Here is a 19387-nt window from a genome sequence, read left to right as displayed (position 1 = left end):
TCACTTCTGACCATTACAAACCTTGGGCATTTCACACATTATAAGTCAAATAGCTTTCCGCATGTTTCCAGTACCTATTTCCTGTAGATCAATGACAGAAGAGCACCAAAAGGCAGCGTAAGTACAGTGCTACAGTGCCTGTACGGTTGTTGCCTTTCTTCCGGGCCTTCCTGGACCTAGTCACAGGACCATAGGACTTGAAGTCATTGACCATCCTTTGTCTTACATTTCCAACAATTTGGTGTGTCTTTCAACCCAAGTGTAAACAATTTGGAGGGCGTCCAGTAGAAGTGGGCATAATCTTGAACTGAATGAGACACAACCTTACATAACAGGTTTTATTATTCCCACCAATCCTGTCGCATTCCTCATAATCCAGTCTAATATTCAGATCCCTTTCCCATGTCTTCTTGTGGGCTGACCAGACTCCATCCTCCAGGACCTGCATGAGCACAGAATAATACCCAGAAGCCTCTTGACCCTCCAAAAGTTCATCAACACTTCATCTAAACATTATTGTGCCTTTGGGGCTGACGAACTGGATCCAAAAATCCCCTCTAAAAGATGGCGAAGTTGCGACTATCTAAAAAATTGGGACTTGGGGAATCCAAATTGCTATATTGCTATTAGATTTTCAATATGCCACATACACACAGATCCCCCAGGGTAAAAATTCCTTTTTCCAACCAATCCCTCCAAAAACAGGGAGAGCTACCAATAGATAACTTTGGATTCTGACAGATACTTGATGAGGCATTTAAATATGGATTCATTTCAAACTGCTGGGCCACACCATACTGTTTGACAGACAAGCTTTGTAGAGGCGATAATGGGGCAAGAACAGATTGCTCAATACAAAACACGACCTTAAGTGAAAAGAATAATAGTAATTCAACATGTTTGGAAGACCCAAACCTCCTCTATCAATCAATCTTTTTTTAATTTATCAAAAAGTAGCCAAGTCTTTTTTTGCCATTCTGTATAAATATTGTTGTTATCTTGTCAAACCATTTAAAATATGACAGGGGAACCTCCAGAGGAAGAGACTGGATGAGGTAGTTTAGGGAACACAAACCATTTGTATTACATTGACCTTCCCAGCTACTGAGAAGTTGAGAGTCGTCCATCTATTGACATAACACAAGATTTAATTTAATACTGGATCCAAATAACTTCAACTAGGTTTGTTTCAGTAACTGGAGAGAGAACAAAATACCCACAATATGATACCTTGCTTGGGCCACTGAAATGCATCTGATTGGAAGGCTGTAACAGGGCATAGAGCTGTTAAAAGTAACACTTCTGACTTGGAACCAGTTTACCCTGTAACCTGAACATTTTGAAAAAGAGTCAATGATCCCGAGCAGACAGGGTATTGCTCTCTCCAGCATGTTTTCAAAGCTCTGATTTGACTAAGATGACTGATTGAGTGCAACGGTGCAACTGTTTGCACAGCAAGCAGATCTCACGACTCCTCCCCCTGTGCAGACTGTTTAATTCCCGTGAGGTGATTCCTAGCTAGTAACTTAATAAAGCTGCTGGATGCATCCCGAAGCACAATGTGTGGATCATGTTCGTCTGACAGACCTGCGCTCTGCTCATATCCTGCTCTCTCACAGCCTGCTGCTTTCCTGTAAGTACTGAAGTGTCAAACAGCCTTTTCAACTTCTAGATGTTAAGAAGGCAGATATGTTTCTGCTGGTTGAATAACTCACCAGGACTTATGAATGAAAACACATCACACACAACGGGACAGAGAGAGGCAGAGCACATTATTGCATTTGGTAAGTTTTTTTTATCCAGAAAAAAATTAACTGAAGTTATCAATTCAACTTTGTTGCCTTGGAGGTTTGCTGATTAGTTAACATTTTTCTGAATGTACAGTAACTTAACAGAGGCTTCAATTAATGTGAATCATGTTCTCAGTAATAGTGAAAAGATGTGCATTTTTGCTCCATCCTGGTTAAAGTACAATGAGTGACAGCAATTAAACATAATATTACTTTGACTTTAAGTATGATAATTTGCCCCTGTACACAATGTTTAAAGAATGTTCTGTATGGCATTATGTGAAGTCACTGGCTGAAAACCCTGGCGGATTTATAAATGTTGTGCCCACAGGCAGCCATGCTGATAAGGTTCAGTGCATTTCTGGCCATATGCATACACCTGGAATACACAAGTAGGCTAATCATTTAGCTCATTATTCTTTTTGCCAGGAGGTTCCTGTCCTGGTGTAATTGTCAGACCATAATGGTGGCATTCAAAGGGATCTGGACCAAGGACTTCTGGCGGGCTGTGTCTGGAGAATACCTGGCCACTCTCATCTTTGTCCTTCTCAGTCTGGGCTCTACCATCAACTGGGCTGCAGGGGAGGAGAAGCCTCCCGCAGCTGACCTAGTCCTCATCTCCCTATGCTTTGGCCTGAGCATTGCCACTATGGTGCAATGTTTTGGCCACATTAGCGGTGGACACATTAACCCGGCGGTCACTGCAGCGATGGTTGTAACCAGAAAGCTAAGTCTGGCAAAGGCATTCTTCTATGTGGTGGCTCAGTGCCTGGGAGGTATTACAGGAGCTGCAATCCTTTACCTAGTCACACCTGCTGCTGTCAGAGGGTCATTTGGTGTAACCATGGTAAGATTCTGACCTTAATCGTGTTTACTTCTGTGTATACGTTTTCTTTAAGTTAAGTAAAGTTCATTAAGAACATCTTCTGTTTGCCAGGTGAACTCCAACATCTCATTAGGACATGCCCTGCTTGTGGAGCTTCTTATCACATTCGAACTGGTCTTCACCATCTTCGCCACCTGTGATCCCAAACGCACAGACCTAGGAGGTTCTGCTAGCCTTTCCATTGGCTTTGCTGTAGTTATTGGTCACTTGTTTGCAGTAAGTACCTTTCAGTAAGTTTGATAAGAGATAGATGTGAAATGGCAGTTAGATGGGAGAATACTTACAGTATACAATAATCTACAATATACACCAACCTTAGAAATGTTTTGCAACCTGATTCTGAAACACTGATTCAAGGATTTGTTCAAATAGGGACCTTCCATTGTCCACACATAGCCTTGCATCATCCATCTTCAGCTTTGACTCTCCAAAACACTGTTTGATGCGGTCAGATTTGTTGACTTCCAAAACTATATTTTTCTTTGTCAGATGGGTTAATGCAAAAGTAATCACAGTGGAATAATATGTGCCAGTGTGAATATCATTATTCCTTTCATTCTAAACACTTAGCCCCAACAGTATGTAATGCACCTTAAATAGTCAATTGGTGTTTTTTTTATCATACATTTTAGGGCATTTTAGACCTTTATTATATAGGACAGGACAGTATTGTAAATTTTAGTTATGTGATTTGGGACAATAGTATGTTAAATGTATAGAACAATATAAATAAGCAACATAGACATGATTAAGTAATTAGAAATAGTGATCAGGAAAAAGTATAATAATGTCTACTTATTAAATTTATACTAGTAAATATTACAGGTATGCAAAATGTACTTACTATTTTGGTGACAGTGAAAGTTAATTGTTTTCTTAATTGTATTAAATAAATATAACTTACAATTAACTACTATACAATAACTAACATTTACTTAGCATCTTCACAGATGTTTAGTTTAGTGGTAAGTACATTTTACTTGACACTGGCAAGTGCATTGTACTTGATGTTAAAGCAATAAAATTGACTTAAGAAGTGCTCATACAAATTGTTATGAGGATTTTATTTGGTGAAATCTACAAGTGCAAGCCCCTTAAGCATTCACTGAAAGCTAGAGCATTGATGCTTCTTGAGAAAGAGCAGGTGCGTCAAAGCATCTATTCTTCAATGTGTGATATTAGGCTTCTCACTGATTCACACCCACTTGCACATCTTTGTTGGAGGTTGCCATTGCATAGCAACCAATCTCTGGGGGCTCCCTGAACCCTGCAGAGCAAATGCATAGGGAAATAGTTGTTATCTTTTGCAATGCTTAACTCATTTGTTCCTGGGTTGGTTTAGCAAATGCATACATAGATACATCAGGATATGTTTTGCAGTATGAGACAAGTTCTGTAAGCCAAAGCAGCCATAGCATGATAATGTTATACAAAACTATGATGTTCTATCATTTAGACTGACAACAATGCTGTTGTATGTCCTCTAGATCCCTTACACAGGAGCCAGCATGAACCCTGCTCGGTCCTTTGCGCCTGCACTGGTCACACTCAACTTCGAGAACCACTGGGTAAGAGATACTTCCCAAAGAGGATAATCTTCTTGAGGAGAATGTGTGTGGCCAAAACAGTACACAGTTACTCTTGATAGTCAGTGGGTCACTTTGACTGGGCATTTATGTATGACTACTCAAGAATAACAACTCAGCTCACTGGTTCAAATGTTATGTCATAGTGCCATGTAAAAATGATCTGAAATGTTGGCTAAATGTTAGCTAATGATTATGTGCTGAACAGGGCAAGCTTAACTGCAGTAGCCTAGCATGCCATGTTGAAACCTGGTAAGGTCACATTTTCAGCACCATTGCCAGACTAGTAAAAACAGATGTCACTTAAATATACAATCAAAGAATAGTCTTTCACTTATTTCAATGAATACAAAAATGGTTTAAATGAAATTTATGACTTCATCCAACAAAAGAAATGCTGAGGAATCACAAATTTACCACATTGTATCCTCCAGCTACATGATGTAAAGCATTTGCCCTGAATTTATGTATCCTGGCAATTATTGCCACTGAGCTATTTGCAGACAGCATAGCATCAACTTGTGTGTGTGTATGTGTGTGTGTGTATGTGGTGAGAGAGAGAGAGAAGAGAGAGAGAGAGAGAGAGAGAGAGAAGAGAGAGAGAGAGAGAGAGATTTGGTGATATGCTTGGGTATAACGCTGTCAGTAACTGTCACTGTGGCTGGTATCATATTCAGAAGTGTCCTCTCTTGGAGGGAAATGCTCGATGCTGCAGACACTGATCTACCTGCCTCTGATTAAGGTTGACCCTCTTGTCACATTATGTAGCAATGCCTAGGCACGCTGTCAGTTTTATGGACAGGCGGATAAAGTGTTCCAAATTTGGCCCCTCATCACATCCTCCTACCTTTGCATGTGCTCGTCTAGGTCTTTGACAGGGGTCAACTGTGCCCCTTGGCGCTCCCTGGTGGCGGACCTGGCAATGCCAGGACTGCATTTTTTTAGTAATAAAACATCTCCCACAGGCACAGATTAACTAGCTGACTAATTAAAGTGTTTGTTTGGATTTTTATGGCAGGTGTACTGGGTGGGGCCCATTCTGGGGGGCATCCTGGCGGCTGGTCTGTATGAGTACCTATACTGCCCTGACCCTGAGATGAAGAAGAGGCTGAAGCAGGTCTTTCAGAAGGACACGTCAGCGAAATACAGGGAAGTGGAGACAGAAGAGATTGCCATCAAGCCAGGATTTATCCATTCCATCAATCTGGTGAAAGCTGAGAAAAAGGACACTTTCCAGGACTCAACAGGAGAAGTGCTGTCTTCGGTATGACTATCAAAGACACTGGAAAAAGAGACCAATTTGTAGAACAGAATCCCAATCCAATCTTCGGAGTATCCGTCTTGATCATACCCCCCTCCGAAGCAGTATTTGATTTCTGTCCACGAGGCTTCAAAGCAAAACTGAATTACTTTAATTGTAATAAAGCCAATGTGATGCTGTGGATCAATCCCACACACATCTACAACCTGTTCAATACTCCTCCTGAGGCCCTCCCTGAACGGTTTTGTAGCAGTGTTGGCATGTGGTGCACGCTGCAGAATGACAGTCAGCAATACATTGTGTTAGGGAAATGTATGTGGGGTCAACCAATTATGTGGGGTCATCCCGCTGATTTGAAGAAATGAAGAAGAAAATGCAGATCTTGTAATTTTTGGATTAGTGTTACAGTTGGTCCGTTTACTGTGTATTGTGACAGTTTGTTGTCTTTATCCCATTTGTGGTTGTTGTTGTTGTTTTCTTCAGTTTTAAATGGTCAAGGGGTGCCAGCCAGGTCTCTCTCCTGACGTTTGAAGATAGTCTTAGTCTAGTACAGTTGTATGTTTGTGTTTTATATCTAGGATAAAGACAGTAACCACACAAGCGTGCACATATAAAATGTACACCCTAAACAAACGAAATAATAAACCCAGCAAAACACCACACAATTCAAGAATGCAATCAAATGTTCATATATTTAAACAGAAAAAGTTAAGCAAACACTCAAACATAAGTCCCACAGAATAAGTGCAATGTCCAATAATCCCAATAGAAAAATCCAATGAAACACTCCACTTCTGGTTTTCTTTTAACTTAGTTCGTTTGAGGAGTAGATCAAACACAGAAATTAATTAATATGAAGGCAGTTTTTTAGTCCCAGTCCAACCGTACAACCGAAAATAACATTTCATGAAAAGCAAAATGGACACTTACAGACTTTTAGTCTAATCAGTCAGTCAATTAGTCCTGTCAGTCAGTCCATAATCCGGTCCTGGTTTTAGCGGGTTCTCAGTAAACTGCTGGGAATTGGATCCGGAGTTGTATCCAGAGTGATTGTTCAGAGGTTTAGCGGAGCCGTCTGTAGCGGTTTAGACAACGTGTTTAAGGGATTAAAACGACCTTTACTTGTATTGCTGCGCACTGAGCTGTAGCTCCTCCGACCCGGCGTACTGTTTTCCCCAACGTCTACTCTGTCCACTCAGTCCCCAGAAGTCCTCTCTCTCCTTGCTGTTGCGCACCGGAAAATAATCCAAACAATCAGTGTTAAAGGGGCGGCTCCGCTGCATTTTCAAACAGCTGTTGCAACTGGTGATTTCAAGTTGTCACACTCCTTCCCCCCTGAAAAAAGCCGTACGTTAGGAAGGCTCCATTTTCTAAGTCCCAACAATGTCAATCACTAGGAAAACCTGGGAAGTCCTCCTCATCACTTTCCTCTTCCAATATGTCCATTATTTGTTTACGCTGCAGGGCGTCCACTTGTTCTGCTATAGGGTAACAAGGCTTTAATTGGGCTACGTTAACAACACGCAGATCTTCCCCATTGTCTTCCCGAACCACCTCAAAGGTCAGAGGACCAACTGATCTGGTGACACGATAAGGTCCTTTCCACCGTGGTGCAAGTTTGGCTGAAAAAGACTTTTCCAATTTGGAATACGGATGAGATTTCAACCAGACCCTGTCCTTGTCCACAAAAGTTTGCTCCCTTCTGTATCGATCATAATTGGTTTTCTGACGCCTCTTTGCCTTCTGTAGGGTTTCTGAAACCAATTTTTTGCATGTCAGCTATTTGGGGCCATTTTGTGGTAGGATGGTTCATCCGGTGTACGAGCTGAGGCCTCAGCTCGAATCCATTGACCTTTAAGTGTCCGGCTAACATTAATTCTGCGGGTGTCACCCCAAATGGACTCTGCACAGCCGTGTTGAGGGAAAAGCGGAACTCTGGAAAATACTTATCCCAGTTTTATGCTTCCCACCACATACGAGGAAATCATGGCCTTCAATTTTCTGTTTACTCTTTCTGTCGGGTTGGTCTGGGGATGATACGGTGTGGTTCTCTTTTGAGTAAGTTCCATTTCCTGCAGGTTTCTCCAAAGACAGCTGAGTGAATTGGATCCCTGGTCTGAAAAAATGTTTTTCCGGTATTTCCCCAAACGTGTAAGTATTCCTTGTTTAACACTTGGAAACGATTTTTGCTGTGGCCGACGTAGCGGAAACAATTCTATCCACTGAGTAGTAGTCCCCCAAAGACGAGTAGTAGATGTTTCCAGCTGAACTCCTAGGCAAAGGGTCCCATAAGATCAACTCCCAACATTTCCCCACGGTCGACTCACCACCGTTTGGTTGCAATTTACCTGGGGGTCTTCGTTCTCTGGTTTTGAACCTGACGGGTTTGGGGCAGCACTGGACATAGTGTTTTAGTCCAAACTCATTCGGGGCCAATAGCCAGGGTTTGGGTATCTTTTATATGTTTTATATCTCCCTAATGACCTGCCAATGGATGGTCATGGGAGTTTATAGCAACTGCGACGAAGTGAGTTGGAATGAGTCTGATACAGATTTTTATGAGGAATTTTTTAAAACCCTATACCTTTGTCCTCCAAGATCATAATCGAGCGGCTGAATTGACTTTCGTTCTCCGGAGTCGAGTATGGTCTCTACAGTTTCAAGATCTCTGCGTCATCCTGCTGAGTTTTCCCATAGGTCTTCATCTGAAATTTGGAGATCCTCCAACGTTTCCCTTTTAGCGGGTTGGACTGCTGCGCAAGTGGGAAACTGATAGTCTGTACTATCACGGGAGCTCTAGATGGCGTCAGAACGTGTTGTATTTTCCTTTTCGTACCTCAACGTGAATGAGAACCCCTGCAAACGTAGTGCCCACCGAATCAGACGAGAACTAGGTTTCTGATTTTAAAAAAACCCCACACCATGATGAATGATCCGGGGACTCCCGTGAATGTTCTCCTTCCAAGTATAGCGCCACTCCCACGCCCAACCACCGCTAAACATTCCTGTTCTGTCGGGGAATAGTTTCTCTCTGCTGGTTCAAGGTGCGACTGCAAAGCATTACTTTCTCACTTCCCAATCCCATCTTCTGGCCAAGACGGCCCCCAAATCCGACATCGCTAGCATCTGTGTAGACAATAAAGGGTAAAGTGAAATCCGGGTGGCCGAGAATTGGTGGTGAACAAGAGGCTGCTTCTGATTCAAAAGCAGTTTGGCATGCAGATGTCCAGATGTATCTGACCTTTCCTTTCAATGCTTTGAGTGGATCTGCTATCTGTGAGAGTTGTGCACAAAGCGAGGTACCAGCCAACCATTCCCAGGAAATTCTAACTCTTTAATAGTCCTTGGGGGTGGGGAAAGCCTGACAGCTTGAGTCTTTTCCTCGTCTACTTGTAACCAGCTACTGAAACCACATACCAAGGAACTTGAGAGAGGTCTGCAGAATTGACACTTTTTTTTATTTATGTCACCACCTTCCTCAACGTCCAAAACGCTTGTAGATCATAGTATGCTGCTCAAGTGATGATGAAGTTAATTTATCATCCAAGAACCATGCGATCTTGCCACGGGAATCACCAAGAACCAGCTCCATCAGCCTTTGAAATGTTGCAGGTGCTTTTCAGTCCAAAGGGCTTACTTGAAACTGAAACGGGCCAATGGCCATATAAGCCGTTTGTCCTTGCGGGCTTCATCCATTGGCACCTGCCAGTACCCATGTTGAGGTCGAGGTAGTAAAGAAAATGATCCAGCCAATTGATTCCAAAATTTCTTGAATATTTTGGAATGGGATATGGGGTCGTCCGATTGCAGCATTTCTTGCGGAAATCTACACAAATCGGACTTGGTATTGTTCTTCTTAGGAACCTACCCCTGGGGGCGGCATATGGTGATGTAAAGGGGTGATGATTCCATCTGCCAACTTTTCCTCGACATGATCTTTTCATTTCTTGGAGTTTTGCTGGTGAAAACGGTATGGTTTCTGTCTGATAGGAATTTCATTAAACAAATTGGTGGAAGGATACATGTGTTCTGCCAATTGTTTTGTACAAACTCCCGGTTCATTTGGAGTTGGCTCCCAGCTTTTCCTTCCCAGCCTCATCCGATGTGCAACCTGGATGTACAGCATCCAGGTTAGCATCTCAAATCCTTGAGGAAAACCCTCGCACCACTGTATTAGGAGAAACTGCAGAGTAGAAAGCAAGTTGATTGTCGGCCTCTCAGGAACAGCCCTGTTCTGTTGGAAGGGCGTATTTCCTATTGCGGCTGATTTGAACCAGTAGATTCTCTGAGACGTCAAACTGGAATCCGGAAAGAAGACAAAGTCAAGTCCGGGGACAACAGGAAGGGCAAAGCTGAGGTTGGCAGGCCACCACAGGTACTTGACAGAGTGCCGCTGAATGTTGAACACAAATTTACCACAGCCGAGAGGATATTTCCCTGTTCCTCCGCCAGATACCAAAGGACCCTGAGACCAGGGTTTCACCTTCTTCACTCCTCCTCAATACTTCCCAGACACCTCATTAATCAAAGTGTAAGAGGACCCGCTATCTACGATAGCTGATCCTTCCAGGGGCCAATAGTGGGTAGGGGGCCACTAATTGACGTGCAAGATCCTCGTGGTGGTGTTGAGTGAAAATGAGTATTCTGTAGTGCGAGAGTGCGTTAACAGTAGGAGGATTTCTTGAGCTTCCCATTAAACCCCGGGGTCGATGGTTTTGGAACCGGTTCTTTCCCCGGTTGATAAGTTGGGCAGGGGATGGAGAATGAGAGTTTTTGCAGCCCAACAGTAAACTTGGGAAACCCCGACGTTGTCTGTTGTAGAAACATTTTCAGGTTTGATGGTTTTTGCATCAATGGTCTTTTCCTTTGTTCGTACCGACTTGGTTTTTTTTATCCTTCCCAACTGTTGACCAAAACGAACCAAAGCCTCCACGGGAGTAATATTGCTACCTCTAGCTGACTTGGCCACGCAGGGTTAATATTTTTCAACGTCCTTAACAACTTCCTCCCGTGACCATCGGGTTCCACCTCTGCATAGTGACCTATACATGTAGGCAAAAACCGAATGCTCTCAGTCTCCTGTTGTATCCTTGTTTTTGACCCTCTCGCCAGTTCGTCCTGGAATCCTCACCCAAAAGCCGACTGGAAACGTTCTCAAATTCTTTCCAGGTTGAAATGTCAAGAGGGGAACACCCCACCAATCCCAGCTGTTCCGTGCAACACATTGCGTGAGTGGGAAGAAGTTCAACGTCAGAAAGTGGATTTAGAGCCAGGAAACGTTGCTCTTTTCCCGAAATAGCGGGGTCATGGTTATCCTCCATTCTTCCAAACATTGGAAAGTGCCTTTTAATTGGACTTTTTCCCCGGTAGGCCGGGCTAGTGTCCGGGTTTTTTTTCTCGGTTTGCACTGGGGAAAAGGAATTCCTTTAGTAACCCCCGGGCACAGGACTGTAGACGCAGTCTTTGACGTTGCACTGCAAAGGTTGACAAAATAGGGGGAAGCCACAGTACTGTCTGTGTAGATGCCTCAGAAGATCAGGGGGTGCAATGAGGTTTTGAAACGGCGAATACTGGTCATTTCCTCTGTCGCGTGTTTACTTTCACCGCACAGTGCGTCACTTCCCCCCCCCAAATGTTGAATTTCCGATACCATCGAGAAACAACGGATTTTAGATCATTTAAAAGTTCACCATGATATTGTTTAAGGCCCATTTATGGTACTAGTGACTTGATTAGATGTAATGAATTGCTTTTCATCGTGTCCTCTAGTTCCTTTAAATGAGCTTTATGCATTGTAGCAACGTTCTCTGAATTTTTCTCCAAAACAGCTCTCTAGCTCCTCCATGTGGCAATGATGCCAGCTGCAGGGAGTGGACTCCAATCTGTCCAGTCCTTTCCATTACCGGGGTTTTCCTGCGGCAAGAGAATCAGTGGATCGAAAAACTCAGATCCCCCACAAATCTCCATGTCCAAAAGAGAATACCCTGTCCTTCCAGGATCCCTTCCAAGGCCTCTTGTTTATTTGTTTGGGCCGTTTCTCTCTTAGAAAGTGTTCCAGTTCCACCTAGCATCCTTGTAGATCACGTGTCTTTCCTCTTAACGTTTTTTGTTTTTTTCCTTCAGTTGAAATCAATCGTATTTAAAGTTCTTAAAACCCCAAAACCTGTTCAGTCCCATTTGGGGTGCCATTTTTCTGTGACAGTTTGTTGTCTTTATCCCATTTGTGGTTGTTGTTGTTGTTTTCTTCAGTTTTAAATGGTCCAAGGGGTGCCCGCCAGGTCTCCTCCTGACGTTTGAAGATATCTTAGTCAGTTTCAGTTTTTGTTTGTGTTTTATATCTAGGATAAAGACGTAACCACACAAGCGTGCACATATAAATGTACACCCAAACAAACGAAATAATAACCCACAAACACCACACATTCCCGAATGCATCAAATTTCATATTTAAACGAAAAAAGTTAAGCAAACACTCAACATAAGTCCCACAGAATAAGTGCAATGTCCAATCCCCAATAGAAAATCCAATGAAACACCCACTTTTGGTTTTCTTTTTAACTTAGTTCGTTTTGAGGAGTAGATCAAACACAGAAAATTAATTATATGAAGCAGTTTTTTAGTCCCAGTCCAACCGTACAACCGAAATAACATTTCATGAAGCAAAAAGGACACTTACAGACTTTTAGTCTAATCAGTCAGCAATTAGTCCTGTCAGTCTCCTAATCCGGTCCTGGTTTTAGCGGGTTCCAGTAAACTGCTGGGAATTGGATCCGGAGTTGTATCCAGAGTGATTGTTCAGAGGTTTAGCGGAGCCGTCTGTAGCGGTTTAGACAACGTGTTTAAGGGATTAAAACGACCTTTACTTGTATTGCTGCGCACTAAGCTGTAGCTCCTCCGACCCGGCGTACTGTTTTCCCCAACGTCTACTCTGTCCACTCAGTCCCCAGAAGTCCTCTCTCTCCTTGCTGTTGCGCACCGGAAAATAATCCAAACAATCAGTGTTAAAGGGGCGGCTCCGCTGCATTTTCAAACAGCTGTTGCAACGGTGATTTCAAGTTGTCACAGTATATAGTAACAGGAGAAATTTTCCTTGTAATCATCAAGCACATTACTGGTCCCAAGCACTGCAAGGCAGCTCTGACAAGCTTTATTACCAGAGTTGTTTTACAGTGCTCTCTATTTTTAGTGCATTAGTCAGGGAAACAACCAGTGCATGGTTGTGGAAACACTGTTTCTGTTTTTTTTATTGTGTCTGTTTATTTTGTATTCCGTAAAAATTGTAATACTTGTTTTTTTATTTTATAGATCTAGATTTGGTTCCTGTAACACAATTTGTTATTTCTCTATGATTTGCTGTGTGTCATACCTGTTTTTAACTTATTGATAAGATATTTGGCTGATCTGATTTAGCATTGCTGCAATATGTAAAATATGTTAAGTTGTAATAATGTTAAGTCTAAGTCATTATTAATAATTTCTTTTTGGCTTGTTATTTTGTTTTCACAGATGAAAAACAGGTGAACAGGATACATGCAGAAAGGTTTTCTTCCTCAAAATTATATGAAATCTCGTGACCATTACCCACAAGGCCTTTCACTTGAGTCACTTGCTTCTGTAGGAGCTGGGCACTGCGAAGGGGAAAGGTTCAGATCAGTGATGGATTGGCTCATCTACCTTTAGATTATGTCTCCCCGTGGCCAGATAAATGTCCAGGACGTGTGTTCCTTGTGAGTTAAGTCCCTGAGAATAGCTTCATGTAATCTCATTCCATCAGCAGAGAGCACAGGAAATGATACCACTTTGTGGTACGAAATAGAGGTGATCTGTTATGTCTGCACTTTATTTCCTTTTCTAAAAAAACGGGTGCAATTCAATCTTTTTTTGTAATGTGGAGGAAATGATCAGCTCCAGTGATCCTGCTGCATCAATTGAAGTTGTCTACATGGTGCAACAGTATTGTGTTTGCAAGGCTAGAATGCCAGTATAATTCAGAGACTGAATCAAAATTGCTTTCACTCCCATATTGACTAACTCCCCCCTGTCACCTGCTTCTTCCAAGCGCAGCCTTTGTGCGTGACAACAGCATCACCTATTGGCTACAGTGTGAATCACCTACTGTGCAATAATGCTCCCATGTGTATTTCTCCAGGGGAGGGCACCCACGAGCCTTGGTTGTACAGGTTGCACTGCAAACGTGGGTAGACGCAAGTCAGTTCGAGCCACATTTCATTTGAAATTGGTCCAGGCCATTAATTCAGAACTACACAGGAGGATTACGTGTTGCGTAGCATTCTATAACAGGAACACAGTGCTCCAACAGAAGCCTGAGCTCATACTAAAATACTTTTTTGACCTTGGTGTTTTTAACATTTTTACAATTTTTTGAGAGGATTCTTATTTTCACCAAATCTGCACTCTCGAAACTTTTTATTAAAAGGGTTGCAGACAGTTTACAGTCACAGATTTACCTCGAGTTGTGTTAGATTATTGATGGTAATGAATGCTGTTCTTCAAGGCCTACTGGAGTTGAACATGAACATCCCTGATTTTCTTATCAGCCCTATCCTTTACCTGCCGGCATGCAGCCTGTGTCACTTAGGGCTTCAGTGGCTTGAGGCCAGCAACCTCTCACCTCCCTTTAATCATATTTATAGCCCACATAAATGGAACATAAATGTAATGTTTCATGACATCCTCTTGGGACGGACGGTGGGGAATGGGCTCACTCGTTTTTGATTTATTAGCCTTTGCTCATCTGAAGATCATATATCTGAAGACAGGTGAGCAGAGCAGTCCCTGTTGGATTTGAAATGGGGTTTTGTTATGGATTTCATAATGGGGATGAAGAGTAAAAATATTTATGCGTGGCTTATGTGTGCATACAGAGCAATATCCTGTTGAAACTCCTTACATAAATGATCAGATGCTGTAAAGTGCCAATCAAATTCTAACATGTCATTAAAATATTCTCCTCTCTGTCTGTCGACAAACTTTCAACGGCTTGTTTGCAGGCACCTCACTTACGAAATGGCAAATAAAAAGTGACAGCCAACGATAGACCAACACTTTTCCAGCAGTCTGTTTGTTAACATAGCGACCAATCAGCGAGATGAGCAGAAAACTGAGAATGTGTGGATAGCCTTCACAGTGGCTGCCTCCATAATTCATTAATTTACATTCACATTCATTGCAAACACCAACAATGGCTATATGATGGAACCATTGTCGTAACTAGAGCTTCATTTGCACATCATACAGAGGCTGGGAAAGTGTATCTCAAAATGCATCTCATGCTTATCTAACTGAGAACAGACATTTTTTTTGCGACTTGAACATTCTGATTTTCAATTCCCAGCATACAACAGAAGGGGAAAAAGATAAAACACACACCTTAAAGATCATTAGCAATTAATATTTGGGGATTCATGAAGAAAAACAGCGTTAAACACTTGTTTAATAATTCATACTATAAACAAGAAAGTCTCCCACTTCCTTAATAATTTAGACGTAAGCTAATGTTGATTTATTCAGGAAGGTCTCTGCCACCAGCACCGCCTGGAGTGCCCAAATTTGAATTAAAGTAGGACAGTAGCAGGCGAGTCTGTAATAACATTTGTATAATTTTATTATTGCTCTGGGCTCAGTTCATTTCCTCCTCCAGTAGCTGCGTGAAATTGTTTGATTCTGGAAACTGCCTTGAGTCTGCGGCTATGGGGTTGGAGGGTGGTACAGGAACAGGAAGGCATGCGACACTCTTTCTCTCTCTGTCTGATGCTGTCAAACACGTAAACACAGACACAGACATACATGTACGCAAACACACACATACACATACACATACACAAACACACACAACTCCCCATACACAAATGCAGAGAAAGAGAGAGAGAAATAACTATGTTATTCTGGGTTTTGTAATACTGTTACATTGGCTCACTTAATAACTCAAGCTGTCTTGAGAATATGATTGATATTCTCACTCACCCTGTCACTTGTGATAAATATTCTACTGCATTTATGCGAGATAGCTAGGAAGCAGTATAACTCATTCATTACATTATCAAATCATATAAATATGAGAGTTTGTGTTTACATCTTTTTTTTCCAGTAGGGAGATTGCCATTTCTTATAACATATTAGTCAAAGAAAGTCACTTCCTCTGTTCCTGTGCAAAGAGTTTGTTTGTAAAGAATTACATCTGATGAAATTCCAGCTTTTTGTAACTTTACCATTAAGAAATGTTTCATTTTGTTTGGCCCACAAGGAAGAATTAAACACCATCATCATTTGGCGGTTTACTAAGCTATCAAGTCTTATCTGGTGCTTTCTAGTTTGTGGGGTTCCTCTACTGTACTGTGATTTTGTTTTCCAATGATAGGACTATCATTTCCAAAATGGTAATTTGCAAAATTGTGATTACTCTAACAAATACAATCAAGTTTGGTTGGTATTAGCTCATGTAACGCACACCTGAGACCCCGGTGGCTTTGACACAGGAAGGGCGGGTGGAGAAGTTCTGATTGGTTTCCTCGGGGCTCTGCTTCCAACTTCCCACCCGCACACATTCCCTCACTCCTCCTCCCTCCCTTCAATTCCTTTATGCAGAGAAGCCCAAACTGCAGTTTGATGAAACACATTTGTTTGACTTAACTCTTGCAGCGCCATCATGGCTAAATCTCGAAGGCCTGTCGGTGTAATGTGGCCCAACAGCAATTGCGTTAATGAGAGGATATATGTACAAGTGTGGGACTTGACCGGAGGAGCTGTTTTCCATTTGGGTTTGGTCTGCCTGTGTTATTAGGGAAACCTTTATTATTGTTGCCCTCTAGTGGGAACCATGTAATAGGATTACATTTTATTAGCGCCTCCCAGCATTACCCAAGCAGCCCCCTCCTCTTGTCTCTCTTCCCCTCATAGAAATGGCACTGACTCCTCTGTCCACTGTGGGTGGGACGGGTGGATTTGGGACTGAAAGGGAAGTCAACAAATGGTGCTGCCAGTCATAAAGTCAAAAAAGGGGCATCATCATCTTTTCTCCGTTACAGAAAAAGTGACTTTTCAAACCTTGATTTGTCATATAAAAAAACTGAAACTATTTCATGAGCAGAATAGACTCTTATGTGTGTACCATGCTTGCTTTGTAAGCTATAATAACACAATTGTAACAGTGAGTCACAGACATGTACATGCACAGCTCCACAGAGTTTGCATATTAGAAGTTTCTAGAATAAAGCATGAACAAAGACACAACTATAGTACTCCTTGCCATTACTAACTGAAGAAAGGAGCTCCTCTGTCATATGATTAGCCTACCATTGTTCATGTTTAGCCTATAAAGGTCATACTTGATGCTTTGACTGGGACAACATTTGAGCAACACAGTTATTCCCTACGGCTAAATTACATTGTGCCAAAGATAATATTCGATGAATAGTTCTGCCTAAAACTGTACAACCCTGCAGGGCAGATTGAGTCAGGCTCTGGAGCAGCTTCAGCACTTTTCCTTATCCATCCCACTCCCTTACATAACCACAGGCCATTAAAAGGGTGTGGCGAGTATAGCAGCAGTTATTAAAATGGTCTGAGGCAAAACTAACATCTCTCTTAGTCCACGCTGACTGGTTTGCGAGACCCAGGAAGGCCGATGTCAATCAGAAGGTGTAACGGTTGTTCAGCCACTTAAATATTAACTGACGTTATCAATAAAGGTCATAAAGAGAAAAGCAGTATATTTGCTCCTAGATAATAAAAAAAAACATTCAGATGCCATTAAATTTAGACTGTATTGTTGTTAAATTAATAATAATTCAATAGGCCTTTTTTTTTTAACAATGTTTTAATGGTCAGTTTTTTTACAGGGATATGCTAAATGCTAAAATGCTGTCTAACAGTAGCACAAGTAAAGAAGAGTTGTTGTACACCAATACAAATTTAATGTTTGCTAACATTAACCACCATGAGCTATGGGTCCCACCCAAGTTAGGCTTTAGAATGTAGTCAATTAGGAGAGAGTGTGTTTCATTGTTTTCATTTGTAACAGGAAGAATGTTTTACCTGTTTAAATGTTAATGTTTAAGTTGTGAGAGAATAAAAGATTGATAACCAAACTAATTCGGTTTTTATGTGTCTGTTTCTCCTTCAATTCCACCTAGCAGAACACATTTTCCAGGTTTCCTCTCTCCTGTGGATGTGTGCATGCTCCCTATGATGTCATTCAGGCAAGGCAGTTTCTGTTTGGTGCATACTCACATCTGCAACCAATCTGGATAATTTGCCCACCAAAATGTGGTGCAGCCAGCCAGCGCTCGCCCGCTGTTGCTGCTGTAGCAGTTAGGGTCTAGAGCCAAGGACAATACTACCCTTCCACAGCGGCATTAGAACAACGGCTTTGTTTTTTGGTACCAAACACCATTCAAAGATCTCCACTGGTTAGCCTTAGCAACATCTGATGCATATTTTGAATACTGAAGTGAGAGGACCCCATTATGAATGGGCTCCATTTGTGTAGAAATGGATAACGCATGGGATTTTAAGTCCTGGGGCGTTCTCCGTTCACTACAGTTTGTCAGACTAATGGCATAAAAATGTGTGTGTGCGTGTGTGTGGGATGATATTTGGGGCTTGGCGTATCATACGAAAGCCAGTAACCTCTAGGGCAAATAACTTCATTGTAACACTTTAATCTTTTGTTTGTTTTCCTGTGGGACATGCCGGTCAAAAAGTGGAAAGTTTAATGGCCCTTGGATCGGATAGGCAAGGAATGGCTGGCCGCTCCTCAAATGCAATTCTGTTTATCATCTACAAAGATGTTTTGAGAGGGATTTCTTTTGATGATGAGAATTGGAAAAAGCTTTTGTTTGTATGCTTGCATCCATCAGTCACTAGTCCCTTGACGGGGCATTCTTATTCCACTGTTGCTTGAACTTGAGAACAAACCTGGAATCAGTTGTCTCCCTGGATGAACATTACATATTTGTTTCAAATGGTTGTTTGTTCTATACTTGTCTTGTATTTTTCCCCTGCTTTTAAAGTTGGTTAATGTTACAATAACATTGGCAAAATTGATTTGCTTTCAGAGCGAGTAGCATGAAGCTGACTATTGTTCAGAGCTGCTGTTAAAAAGTTGATGCTCTCAACAGTAGGGGGCGCAAAAGCGGGTATTTCAGCCTTATTCCACTGTGTATGAGATGGGGATAACTGTTGAGAATGTAAAGAAATAACTGTCAATTCTGAGTCAAGATGTGCACAAAATAGCACTCTTGACACAGACAGAATTATGCATGTTCACATGAAGGAATTTCACAAAAGGAATGACTTTAAACATTTACTTCGTTTGCTGACTGCATTCCCCAAGTAAATGTAAAAGCCTCCGAAGTGCCTCAATCTTCCTGAAATCATGCATGGTTGAACATTTGAAATGAGCTCGCACATCACCCTCAGGCACTGATTCAGACTTGATTGGGGCAAGGCAAGCTGCAAGTGCTTATTTATACAACTACGTCATTTGGAGGCTGTCCAAAGGGAGGAAAGAGACTAAAAAGATCACAAAGGAGTGGGAATTTCATTACCCACATTCCATTAAATGAAAAAGTTGAATCCAAGCTAATCAACAAGTTGCCTGGTACACATGCAGCTTGGATGGCATGCGTTGAAGAAGCACATTAGACAGGGTTAGATGTTTGAGAGGTAGGAGAAGAAGAAAAAAAATCAAAAGGACTCCACCAACAATCTATATAATTATCATCATCTGCTGCTTTTCCTCCCTGGCAAAGAAACACTCCATCCATTTGTAGCAATCGCCCCGGGGAACGTTACATCAAAACTAATCATAACGATTAAAATCAGCTTCTCTGCGAGAGGGAGG

The 19387-nt window shown here is 41.9% G+C and overlaps 1 protein-coding gene across 2 annotated transcripts; it reads left to right on the top strand.

Moving 5' to 3' along the window:
* The first annotated feature begins 1425 nt into the window (after positions 1 to 1425).
* On the top strand, positions 1426 to 14198 carry aqp4 (aquaporin 4). 2 transcript variants are annotated; one of them, XM_032531531.1, is made up of 6 exons: positions 1426 to 1633; positions 2220 to 2637; positions 2728 to 2892; positions 4164 to 4244; positions 5281 to 5947; positions 12589 to 14198. In XM_032531531.1, exons 1-5 carry the CDS (start codon positions 1560 to 1562, stop codon positions 5530 to 5532), a joined length of 990 nt encoding a protein of 329 aa, XP_032387422.1. In that variant the 5' UTR covers positions 1426 to 1559; the 3' UTR covers positions 5533 to 5947; positions 12589 to 14198. The 2 variants fall into 2 exon arrangements, with proteins under 2 accessions (XP_032387422.1, XP_032387423.1); XM_032531532.1 differs by having other exon boundaries at positions 1547 to 1784.
* Positions 14199 to 19387: the final 5189 nt, after the last annotated feature.

This window comes from Etheostoma spectabile, chromosome 12 (assembly GCF_008692095.1).
Source record: "Etheostoma spectabile isolate EspeVRDwgs_2016 chromosome 12, UIUC_Espe_1.0, whole genome shotgun sequence".
Taxonomy (NCBI): domain Eukaryota; kingdom Metazoa; phylum Chordata; class Actinopteri; order Perciformes; family Percidae; genus Etheostoma; species Etheostoma spectabile.
Note: the sequence above shows the minus strand (reverse complement) of the source record. Positions and strands in the feature narration are given on the sequence as shown.